This window comes from Phyllobates terribilis, unplaced genomic scaffold (assembly GCF_046119375.1).
Source record: "Phyllobates terribilis strain yellow unplaced genomic scaffold, ASM4611937v1 Scaffold_1__5_contigs__length_1240528914, whole genome shotgun sequence".
Classification (NCBI taxonomy): domain Eukaryota; kingdom Metazoa; phylum Chordata; class Amphibia; order Anura; family Dendrobatidae; genus Phyllobates; species Phyllobates terribilis.
The window spans coordinates 423,171,101-423,184,039 of NW_027362761.1; the positions used below are offsets into that span (position 1 = coordinate 423,171,101).

The following is a 12,939-nucleotide window of genomic DNA, read 5'->3' on the forward strand; positions in this document are numbered from 1 at the left end:
CTGGTACAGTTAGATCTGATGCAGGTTAAGCAAAAGCTGGATGAGGGTCTACACCAGAGGGATAGGGAGCTTTCTGCCTTAAAAGAAGCGCTGCAGGATGAAGTTTCTAGACATGATCAAAACCTAGAATGACTGCGCGAACAGTTCAACCGGGAGCTGTGTGACTCCAAGAAGGAGTATGGTGAACTCATGAGGGAGCTGCAGCAATTCCAGGACCAAGTAAAGCCTCTAATGCAGGAGAAGGAGCGGCTGGTGGACTCTCTGTACCAGCGAGACAGGGAGCTATCCGCTCTAAAAGAGGCAATAAAAGATGAAGTGTCTGGTCACGACCGTGAGGCAGAAAAGAGGCATGAAATGTTCAATAGGGAACTACAACAAATCAAGAGAGACTATGAGGATCTCCTCAAGGTTAAGGAAAAACTAGAGGATGATAAAACTGATGCAGAGCTCATGCGCCAAGTGATTGAGACTACTCTACAGGACACCCGTGATGAGAATGATGATCTCCGCAGAAAGATCCCAGGACTGGAAGCTCAGGTGAAGGAGCTGCAGACGTTCTGTGGTGATCTCCAGAGGGCAGAGACGTGCCTTAAGGATAGAATCTGCAGGATGAAGGAGTCTATTGGAGAAGGAAGGTATAAAGCAAATGCCTCCGCGAATAATGCAAGCTTGGATGATTCGGTGGATGTAAGAGCTGAGATCAAGGAGCTCAAGGAGACGCTACAAGCCCATTTGAAGCAAGAGAAGCTTGAGAGACTGGCTGTCGAGAGCCGAGTGGGCGCATTGGAGACAGAGAGAGGTCTAAGAAAATTCTGCTGATAAAGGAGCAGTTGAAGCCGGAAGAGCTTCAGAGATGGGTTGCAGAGAGGCGAGTAGTTGAGCTAGAGGAAGAAGTTTTTGAACTCAAAGGTCACCTGGCAAAGTACCAATCAGTGAATGAGGCCTCCTTGGAGAAGGAAAAGGACGAACAAGTTGCGCTTAATCCTTTATACCATGAGAAGGTGGACCTGAGGAGAGCTGAGAGAGTGTTAAAAGAAGATAAGTATGAAATGGAAGTGGTCAAGATGAGAATTCTTGAGTTCATAGCTGTGAGTCAGCTCAGGGGAAGCATACAGGGTGAAGAAGCTGAAAGGCAGTTGTCCCTGAAACCTGAGCCAGATGATCATTGGGAGACCACTGGTGAGACGGAAACGTCTCGGTACAAGTGCCTCATAGATGTACCCGAAGATTTGAGAGAGGAATGCACCAGAGAGTCAGTGCATGAAGAGTTTAAGAAGGCCGTGGGAGCATGTAAGGTGTACTCGACTTCAGAAGCTAAACAGCTGGTGGTCCTGTCCACAACCGAAGTCACAGTGAAGAGGGTGGCTATCCTAAGTGACATGCACTGGCGATGTGTTCACACGAAGCGGTTTGTCCGGTTGAAGACTTAACAAGCGATTAGACAACTGGAGCTTATGAGAAAAGCTCAGTCTGCGGGAAGAAGTCATCCGTGTGCCTCATGCTTTGGTAAGAAAGCTCATTGGGAGAAATGGCCGAAACATGCAAATGATGGTAAAGAAGTCTGGTGTGATGAAAGTAAGCAGTCCACGTGATCGTCAGGACTGGATACCAGATGAAGACGGCATGGTGTCATTCTCCCCTGTCGGAACAGAAGTAAGTCTTGCATATATACGCATGGTGATGGAGTACCGAGTGACCTACCTGCGAGAGGTAGAACAGTTGAATCTCGCCAGACTGTGAATGGAAAGACCGCATCGTCTGAGCAGCAGAAGAAGGCAGCCGTCTATAAGTTGTGGGACCAGACAGAGAAAGGGCCCTTCAAATAATAGGACGGCTACAGTAGAAGTTAGAGACCTTCCAAGATTTCCTGAGGCTAGTGGGCGTGGGTTTAGAAGTAGTGAGACCTCCAGTAACTCAGGTCTGAGAGGCCTATACAAACGACCCAATAGAGTACGGGACAGCACGAAGTCAGAACTGACCTTAGATACAAGGGCAAGTGAGTCACACTGCTGTATTGACCGCTGGGAGCAGGGGAGGTCTGACAAGGTTACGACTCGGAAATGTGACTTGACGAAGTTTGTGACAATGACAGATGGTAGGTCCCTAAGGAATGGGCTAATGTTGATGACTAATGTTCCAGGGGCTGAGCAGCGCAAATGTCAAGTACATGGTCTCTGTGTGAACTGTGGGTTATAATGATTGTGTGTATTATGTGTTCAACCCCACAAGTTTGAACAGAGGGGGGGATATGTAATGCAGCAGCTTGCTGCATTGCTAAAATATCCAGGGGGTGTGTTCTGGCTGACCATTTACCTCCCCCTCAAGTGACTGATCACATGACTGTGACATTATCACAGGTCCTGTGTGCACAGAAGGATATATAAACCCTGGTGATTTTAAAACAATTAGAGAGAGAGAGGCCTGGTGAAGCCTGGAAGGCAGAGGCTGGATCCCTGTGTTTGAGATACCAGTAGCCTTGGAAGGCACGTGGCCTGGAGGCCACATCGGGGAAGCCTTAAAGCCACAGCTGTGGCAGAACCGAGCTGATAGAAGCAGCTGAGACCTGGCAAAGGTAAATTGGCGCTATAAGTGAATATTGTTGCTGTACCTTGCTGAAGTCTGTATTTGAAGCCAAGCGGGCAGAGCTGCCACTGAAAAGGCTCTAGGATACATGTGTAACACTCCTGCGAGCCACTGAGATGGACTATGTTATGTGCTGTTTATGATGTGTAATAAACTGCTGGACTACATATTACCGGAAAGCGTTGCATGTGTGCTTTAATTGATCCGGTGAAGCGAGTACCCCAGCGTGATGAATAGCGCTAACTTACATAGGCCAGTGTTTTACATCAGTATTTGTAAGCCAAAACCAAGAGTGGGTGATAAATACAGAAGTGGTGATGTGTTTCTATTATACTTTCCTCTGATTGTTCCACTCCTGGTTTTGGCTTACACATACTGATGTAAAATACTGACCACAAACTGAACATGTGAACGTGGCCCTAGATTGAGTTGTGACTTCCGACTCGCTTAACAAACACTGGAGCGATCTGGCAGATCCCAGCCTGCAGAAGAACGACCAGAGCGGCAGCGATAACAGAAGAAGATGGCGGTTGGTGAGTATGATACCAGGAGCAGGGAACTTGGATTCATGGCAGTACTCCAGCAGGAAAAGGAAAAACAAAACTGGAGTGGTGCTTTAAGGAGTATTCTTACAGGGGTTGTTCCCTTTTAGTAAATTAATGCACCCGGCTGTAGGTTATTGTAAAGAAACAAACCGCCCTGTACTTGCCTTCCCCAGGTCCACTGGTGTTCCTGATGTGTGGCTTTGGATGTGACAATGACGTCATGTCGACAGCATGGCAATAAATCAGTGAGATCAGCCGCTCTGCATTGGTTGGCTGTGGACATGACGTCAGTGCCATAGCCAATGCCAGACACTGGGAGAATAAGTGGCATGTCGCCAGTGGACCTGGGAAAAGTGAGTGCAGCACAGTTTGTTTCTTTACAATAACCTTCAGCTGTGGAAATTAATTTACTAAAGGTGAACAACCCCTTTAATTCTATTTGGGCTTCAGCACAACACATTAATACAAATGTACTAATGGATTTTCTGCATCTCTGATTCTTAAAAAGACCTGATACAGATCTAATGATAACTGTAAAGATAGATGTAATCTACAACTATCTTAAAGGAACACTAAACAAGAAATGAATGTTGAAAGTGTAACTTTCAGGAGAACTTGCAGCAGAATGCCAGTGTCTGCCTCTAGCTGCTCCCTCTTCCCATCTACATAGAACTTTATAAGCTCCAACTGTCATCTCCTATCTTGGTAATTGGAAAATCTGTCTTCACTGAATACCGATTTTACCATTAAATAGAATGTATAACCAGTCCATGAGGAGAAAGAAGCAGATTTCTCTAATCAGATATTTACAAAGTTGCTTATTTTTGAGTGTTCTTTGTTACGGAGATGAGATTTATAAAACATGTAAATCTCTGAGCTATCAGATCACTATGGCATGAAACTAACAACGGATCTGCCGATATATGAAACCTAAATGATTTAATTGATTTTTTTTTTCTTTTTGTCAGGAGAAGCCCAGATGTCCAAGCGAAAGAAGAACTGTGGAAACATATTCAGTAAGATTCCACTATTTCCTCTTTTATGGCAGAAGGCTTCTGAAAATAATGTTTTAAACACTAAAAAAAAATTATTGTTCTCTAAGAAACCTATTAATATTATAGTGGGCCAAATAGACTTTAAAGAAATAAAATGCCCCCTTGTATACCCATTACTCCATATTATCAAATGCTTATCCCCAGTAACAGTCCCCCTTGTATAAAGTCTCATTCCTCACACATTGGACCATAGGACACCACATCATCACTTCTTCTTTGGGGTCTTGCTTTCTGTAAGAATACCAGCTGACTTTGGAGTCTTAAATGTAACGTTTCGTTGGGAAAAAAACGTGCAAATGAGCTCTGTCCAGGAAGGAAAGAAAACTGTCTTGGCAGTGCCACCTAGTAGAGGTAGCTACCCTGGAGGTCAATGTAATGCCATATAAGACATCTGCTTCCAAGTGGAACTACTTAGATAGATAGTTTTCATTTCTCCTCTCTTTGGATGTATGTTTCCTTCTGTTCATACTCACTAAACCAGTATGTCCAGTGATAATGAAGCTCTGATGATACAAGAGAGAAGCTATTGGCATTAGTGGTATTAATAGAACATATTAATGGCCTTGTTCTGGCCACTGTAACCAGCATTTCCTAAGGAAGGATTGGTTTTCATCTCTGCTGGTTGAATTTAGCTCATGTCCAACACCTTATATTTAAAGACTGTATCACCGTCAATGTGACGATGTCACACACTATTAAGTTGGTGCAATAGTATCAGAAATTGCGCAGTTCTAAACTTCAAACCTGGTAAGTTCCTGCCCCTCTAACACCTAGATCTAATGTGTCCCAAATCTACTGCCAGCACAATAATACAGAAGGAGATGTCTCACTAAGGTCTCGTCCAGTTGTCCGGTATTTTATCTGCGTGTTCTGTCCGTGCTCTTCACTGATAAAACATATAGCACTTAGAACTTCTGGAACTATTCATTTTCCTTTGGGGTTTTATTTTTGTGGACTGAGTGTCCACAAAATAGTCACGGGGACATGATCCAAGTCACAGATTGAAATCGCCCATACAAGTATTATGGGTCAGCTCTATGGAAATCAAGGACAAAACATAGATTTTTAAACTGAAACAGGTATGAGAAGCTTTGCAAAGTTTCTTTTCTCTTTTTTTGCAAACGAGAAAATCAGTGCTGGTATAAACACACACTGACCAAACACTGATGAAAATCTGATCTAGCACACTGATGAAAATCTGATCTAGCACACTGATGAAAATAGTTTTTTTTCCCACATATGAGAAAATGTATGGTTGTCTTAATGAGGCTTTCTACGTATTGGCCAGCAGGGTGGCTCAGTGGTTAGCACAGTTGCTTTGCAGCGCTGGGGTCTTGGTTTCAAATCCCACCAAGGAAGATATCTATAAGGAGTTTGTTCTCCCCATTTTTGTGTGGGTTTCCTCCGGGTTCTCCGATTTCCTCCCACACTCCAAAGACATACTGATAGGGAATATAGATTGTGAGCCCCAATGGGGAAAGTGTCCATAATGTCTGCAAAGCGCTGTGGAATTAATGGCGCTATATAAGTGAGTAAAATAAAATAAATATTGCCGGTTGCAATTTCTGCCAAGAATAAAACAGATCACTTTGCCTGCCTCATTTGGCTTTTAAGAAACAGCCCTTTTAGCATAAGCTTCCTAATTTACCAGCCGTAGTGTCTACTCTAATAGGAGAAATAGTCAGAAAGTAGAGGCGCTGATAATGGCTGCGGAATATAAACCAGTCCATTACTGTTCTACCACACACAGAAAGTAAAGGACGAACCTACCAGTGTCCTCAAAAGCTACTAGCAAAATGTAAGACTTAAATGGGTATTCCCATCTCCAAGATCCTATCCCAATATGTAGTAGGTGTAGTAATAATAATAATAATATTAGAAAATACCTCCAATTAGAAATGTAGTGTAGTATTTTTGATTTGCTATGTCTCTTTCCTCATGTGCAGGCATTGCAGGACCTTAGGTATCCATGGTTAAGTCCACTGATAAAGTGACAGTTAACTAGCTGGTCGTATCTGTGGATACCTAAGGTCCTGCAATGCCTGCACATGAGGAAAGAGACATGGCAAATCTAAAATACTATACTACATTTCTAATTGGAGGTATTTGCTAATATTATTGTTATTACACCTACTACATATTGAGATAGGATCTTGGAGATGGGAATACCCCTTTAATAATTATGGCAAAGTCCATCACCTGTACTCTAAATCTGCGTTTATTTCATTAGTTACATTTATCAGCCGTGCAGTAGACGTGTTTATATGTAAGTACACACATATTCAGATCTGGATATTGTTAATTTGCAGGAAGGAACTGGTCGACCCCTCAGGTTTATCCGCAGAACAATTAAAGGAAATTCCGTACATGAAGATAGAGTAAGTTAATTAACCTTAAATGCACCCTCGCTGCAAGCTGAAGGCTTGTAAAGTAATACTGCAAGAGTGAAAATGTGTTCTTGAATATGGACCTGCATAATGCAGCTAAACAGTAGTGTCACAACCAAAAAATCTACTATTTGTGTATACAGCAACAATGCAGTCCCATGCGTCTCCGTGGTTGCAGGTTATAAACACCCTGTGTAATTTGAATTTATAATCCTACAATTTCCTGAACTTGCCTTCTCTTCCGTTGACTGTCGGGTTAGCAAGAAGAAGAGGAAGAATAGGCGGAACAGAGTAACAAAAAAACTGCAGGATCAGGTTACACACAGGCTGTGAATTTAGTCTGTAAATGTGGAGACACATTGATCTGCATAGGAGCTGAAGACCCAAAAAGAAGAGAGATATAGAAACCAAGACTTTTTGCATAGTGGCTTTCCTGTCTATTGTATATGCACTGGAAGAATAAAAAAATAATTGCAAAAGTGTTCATCATGTTTATGATTTGAATTGTGTTGTGAGAGGAAACCTTTGATGGGTGATCTGAGTTTTGAGACTCTGCTAATCTCAAGACTACTGGTTTCCTTAAGGAGGTTGTCTAGCTAGAAATGTGTTACAATAATAAAATAAGCCTTAGTTATTCAAACCCCCCCACCACCACCTGACACTCCAGCTCCTCTGGTCCCTGTAGTCCGGCAGTGGTGATATGGCAGTAATATCATTCACATGACTGAATCACATGACATCATCGCTGCAGAGACCATTGGAGTGGCATTGCTGGTATGGCAGGGTATCAATAAGTGAGCAATGGTTATTGTATTATTTTACACAATTCCTGCCATTACCTTATTTTTTTTTTAATCCCGGACAAGCCCTTTAATATTCTTTTGACCTGTTAATAATTTACAATTTAAATAACTTGTCTCTTTTAGGCTGAAAAGCAGTTTTTGGTGCTGTCTATTTTGTGCAAACAATGTAATGGAAACAAAAGAAAGAAGTTTAATTCTCTCCTTTATAAGTTTCCTTCCTTTGGATCCACTCCTGGCATTGGCCAGTATCTGATCAGATACAGTCCATCTGAATGTACACATTGAGGGTTCGCTCACACTAGCGTTTAATAAAACGGTCCCATTCTCATCCAGAAAAGTTGGGACAAGTGGAATCCGTACAATTTACCTTTGTTATGCGAGTGTGAGATTATTTTCTTGGTTCGGATCCGTATGTGATTCGTATAACATGCGTATGCAATCCGTATGCTATGCGTTTTTAACTTCATCTTTTACATACTATAATACTTTATGGAAACTGACAAAATGATAAAGCAATCTTGTATAAAGATATAGATAATTATAGAAAGATATTAAGTATATAAGGTATAATAAATAGAAATAAAGATGGATATCCTGCAGATATATAATTATACAATCCCCTACATATTTTAACTTGAACCCTTTCAGGTGGAGTTTATTCTACAGCTTTTATGCATGTTTAACTTTATAAATTAATGAATTAAAAAAAAAACTATGTGGGGTCCACTCTATTTTACGAATCCAGGAAAGGTAAAGCAGACAGCTGTGAGTTGATATTGACGCCGTGGGGTACTCTGTAGCCGGGCCGGTCCTGTATTGGGGTAGTCATGGTGGCAGTGACCCCGTCCATGACCCAGGGCGGTCAATTAAAGTAACAGTCAATTGGGGGAATAAAGATTTGGGGATAATGTTCGTGACGCCACCCGTAGTATGCAGCTATATGGGGCCGCCGCTGCGGGTCAGATCCACTGGGGCTGATGGTGACGCAGCAAAGATAAATCGGCTCTCCACGGGCAGAGCTAGGCCCCAGAGCAGTATATTAGATGGGTGTTGTAGATGTTGCTGATGTAGTGCCAGGCAGGTGATGGTGCAGCAATTATTCAAGGACACAGTGGGGTGCCGTCTTCAGGTTTTACTCACAGTTGTTAAGTTCTCCAGGTTACAGTTACCGGTCTGTAACTGCCCATGTCGTCCTGTGTCCTCAGGGGAAGTGATCCAGCCAACTCTCAGATATTTTGGAAGCACTTGAACGGGAACCCTTTCTTATGTACCTTCCCAGGTCGTCTCTCTCTGCGCTGGCTTTCGCCCTCCTTCCCTGCGCTTCACACACATTGTCCCAAGCCAGTGGCCACAGGCCTTGTTGGACGACGTCCTCTGAGTCCCCTTGGTCCTATATGGCCACCTTTTCAGCGATTATGTGTGGATTGTGGCTACAGCACTTGAAGATACCGCAACCTCCGGTTTGCTAGCTGAGACTTGAAGTACTCCACTAGTCTGGGGCCAGTCCCCTACAGCGGCCTAATCCCTCCATGGTCAGCGTGAACTCGGTCGCATGGGTGGACTCCGCACTCACCGTGTACCTAGGATCCCCTCTATATCTGGAGCCTTTCCCACTGCTCCTGTCTTCCCTCCTCACTCTCCTCCTGGGCCTCTCTCACTGGGCCCCACTCCTCTGCTCTCCTGAGCAGAACTGAACTGCTCCCCTGAGCAGAACTCATTCTGAACTCCTTCTACATCTTTCCACCCTTCTTTTTATATGCTTCTCTCAGTGCTCCCCTAAACTCCTTCCTCCACCCACACCCACTACATGATTCCCTCTCTCTTGGTTCCCCCCTTCCAGCCAGGGACAGGGCTCAGCAGTGACCAAGTGCATCTTGCCCCTCCTGCTGGTCTGGAGTGGTGTAGTGTTGGATGTAGGTGTGTAGGTCCCGGGTAGTGCTCCCTCCTTAACTGAGAGTGGGTTACCACACCTCTGGCTGAGATGCAGTACCTCTGTGGCAACTGGACCCGCAGGGGCACCACAATATTATTAGGATGCGAAGGTCCCTGGTTATTGGGCCCTTCCCAGCCTAAAAATACCAGCCCACAGCCACCCAAGTCTGGTGCTTCACCTTCACTCTTCCTGATTTTGCCCTGGTGTATTGGCAATTGGGGTAATGGTAGTAGGAGTTGCTGTCAGCTGTGAATTGTCCAAAAACACAGCTGACATCAATCCCTGATGTCAGAAATGGAGAAGTGTCTATCAGACATCCCCATTACTAACCTAGTACTAAAAAGTAAAAAACACACACACAAAAAGTTTATTTTACAAAACACTCCCCAACTCCCCCAAATTGGTCCACCAATTTATTTAAAAAAAAACAACAAACAAACAATCCTATTCAGGTCCGACATAGCCAGGGAATCCGATGTAGTCTGCAAATGGAAACCTGAAAAACATAAAAAGAAATAAAAACAAGACCTGTCCTTCATTCACCAATTTTATTATTAAAGTCCAGCTCCTTCCCCCGATGTTCCTCGATTCCGTCGACCAAAACCTATGGAGTCTAGTTTCGAGGCTCCATAGGCTTTTTAGCACCAGCTACTCCCAGCTCACGCTGCGCTCCACGAGACCAGGTGACTGTGAAGAGCAGGGACGTTACTGACGTCACCGCTCTGTCAGTTTTTCACTGTCTGATAGAAGAAGTTGGAGAAATAATTTTATTTACTCATCGGTGAAAACAACTGATGAAACTGACTAAACTCTGATTACACGCCGATGAAAATCTCATAAAACTGATGAAACGCAATCTATTTTTGTCACATGTCAAAAAAATTAACGTCTGAATGAGGCCTAAGAGTGATATTTAGGACTGGGGGGACGACAATTCAAAAGAATGCTATGGGGCCCAGCCCTTCCTAGTTCTGCCCCTACTGCCCTTACAGTATGTAATACATTGCTAACTTGTAGATAATGTAAATAAGATACTTCTATTGTATATAACGTCCATTTGGTTTATCCAGGACTCAAGGTGACCCTATACGCATCAGGCACTCTCACTCCCCACGAAGCTTTCGTCAGTACAGAAGATCTCAGTGTTCTGATGGTGAAAGATCAGTTCTATCTGAAGTCAAGTAAGTTCTGAAATCACCAATGTTATATATTTATAAATATCTTTAGTACTCTTATTCATGAAAAATATAGAAATATCTAGAGCAATCTTATTCAAGGAAAAATATAGAAATGTAGACTGGAGTTGTATCTTGTACTGTGCATGCATGTGCATAAATTATATACATACACACACAAATAAATATATATATTTATATAAAGTTGAGTCAGCACAAGCAAAGACAAAATGCAGTTAGTAGGTGCCCTACCAGGTACACTGTAGGAATATCAAAATCAAATTAAAAGTTTGTTCACCCTTTTGACATACATATACAGTATGTGTGTGTGTGTGTGTGTGTGTGTATGTATGTATATATTTTTATATAATATAACTGTGCAAAAGAATTGGTCAGGAGTAGTGTTAAGTGATACCTTCCGATATCGGGAAATATCGGATCGGATTGGATCGGACCGATACCCAAAAAGTATCGGATATCGCCGATTCCGATACCGGAAACCAATGCAAGTCAATGGGACACTAATATCGGAATGCCATCCCAGCGTGAGAGAATTCTCCTGATTGTTTAAAAGCCGGCGGGCGGTAAAAAGCCGCCGCCTTTTAAACAATCACACAGCCCCATACTGCTTCCCCGAAGCCTCCCACCCCGATCCTCCGCTCCCCTCGCCACCTCACATCCCGATCGTAAGTTAGGACCGGGCGGGGAGCGCAGCACCAGGGAGCGGGGAGCGAAGGACCCGGGCGGGGAAGCCGGCAGTGAAAAGACTTCACCGCGGCTTTCCCGTTCTGTCCTGCGCTCTCCCGCCGGTTATTTCAAATGAACAGCTGAGGTATCAGGTGATGCCGATCAGCTGTTCATTTGAAGTAGCCGCGGTGCCCTCAGAGGGTTCATGTGAGTTCATGCTTGACTGCATTGCATGAACTCACATGAACTTTCCCACGGCCGCACAGGTCAGCCTCACCTCCCAGACCATCAGCCCGTCATGATTGGTGTGTGCGGGGTGTCTGTGCGATGTCTGCAGGTGTGTGCGTGCAGGCAGACATAGGTCGATGTGACACTACTACTCCCATCGGCCTATGTCTGTCCCCCATCCACTCGTGCCAGCAGGATGGGAGCAGTAGTTCCCATCAGCATGATCCTGCTATTTAAACTGCCCCATATGTTATTTTTGCCCCTATACATCTTTTATTCTTTTAGGCCCCCATATATTTTTTTTGTTTTTGGTCCCCAATAAATTTTAAATACATGTCATTGGTGGCCAGTGGTTCCCTAAAATAAATTAGTTCATACATTACCTGTCCCCGCCGATCGCCACCTAAAATAAAGTAAAAAATAAAAAACTACACCTATACTCACCTAGACACCTAATTCCCCAAAGCCATCGATCTCCTGTAATAAAATATAAAATGATAAACCACAACCTTATCCTTACCCCTCCGTAGTAGTCCACGAGTGTCCCACGATGATCTCCAGTTTAGAGCAGCCACATAGAATTTGACCGCTCTGAACCGCTGCCGCCGCTAGAATGACGGGGCCGTAAAGCAGCCCCATCATTGCATAAGCGGGTTCGCCGGAGTTCAGGCAGCGCTGCTCCAGTTAGCTCCTTTACAGCCCTGCTGTACCGTGAGAAATTCCCACGGTACAGCAGTGCCGTAAAGGAGATCTCCGGAGCTGCGCTGACTGAATGCACTCCGGTGACCTCAGTCAGTGGCTCCCGCTGCCGGGAGCGGACATGTTCCCGGCAGTGTGAGCTTACAGCAGCCATGCACAGCTGTCACCATCTCCAGATGTGACAGCTGTGCATGGGAGATCAGCGCAGGAACGTGGACAGGTAACTATTTTTTTTTAGTAAACTAAGAATTAAATAAAATTGTGTGTTTTATTTCAAATAAATAATTTTTTTCTGGGTGTAGTGTGTGTTTTTTCTTTCTAACAATTTGTAGGTTAGTAATGGGGGTGTCTTATAGACGCCCATCATTACTAACCTGGGCTTCATGGCAGCTGGCGCTGACATGAACCCCACCACTATTACCCCCTGCCACCGCACCAGGGCTGTGTGGAAGAGCGAGGCTAAGCGCCAGATTTGGCGCACAAATAGGATGTGCCAAATCTGGGGCGGCTGAGGGCTGATATTATAGCCTGGGAGGGGGCCTATAACCATGGCCCCTATCTAGGCTATTAATATCAGGTCGCAGCTGTCCGCCTAGCCTTTGCTGGCTCCAATTTTTAGGGGGACCCTATTTTTTTTTTTTGGGGGGGGGGGGAATGTCTGCTTCATTTCTGCATCGTGGGCACATAGCCTAATATTGGCGTGACCCCATGAATTTTGGGCTTAGGGCCAGCGGATAATACAAAGCTGGCCCTAACCCCTTTATTACCCAGTGAGCCACCGCACCAGGGCCCTGGATGAGCTGGATACAGCGCCAGAAGATGGCGCTTCTATGAACGTGATATT

General features: G+C 44.2%; 1 protein-coding gene across 5 annotated transcripts in view; it reads left to right on the forward strand.

Moving 5' to 3' along the window:
- EPB41L4A (erythrocyte membrane protein band 4.1 like 4A) overlaps nucleotides 1-12,939 on the forward strand; it is a 334,648-nt gene that overhangs the window by 314,045 nt on the left and 7,664 nt on the right. For all 5 annotated transcript variants that reach the window (XM_073677363.1, XM_073677380.1, XM_073677398.1 and 2 more), the window contains 3 exons: nucleotides 4,097-4,144; nucleotides 6,493-6,561; nucleotides 10,377-10,487. In XM_073677363.1, the coding sequence (XP_073533464.1) occupies nucleotides 4,097-4,144; nucleotides 6,493-6,561; nucleotides 10,377-10,487 (228 nt within the window). The remainder of the gene's footprint in view (nucleotides 1-4,096; nucleotides 4,145-6,492; nucleotides 6,562-10,376; nucleotides 10,488-12,939) is intronic.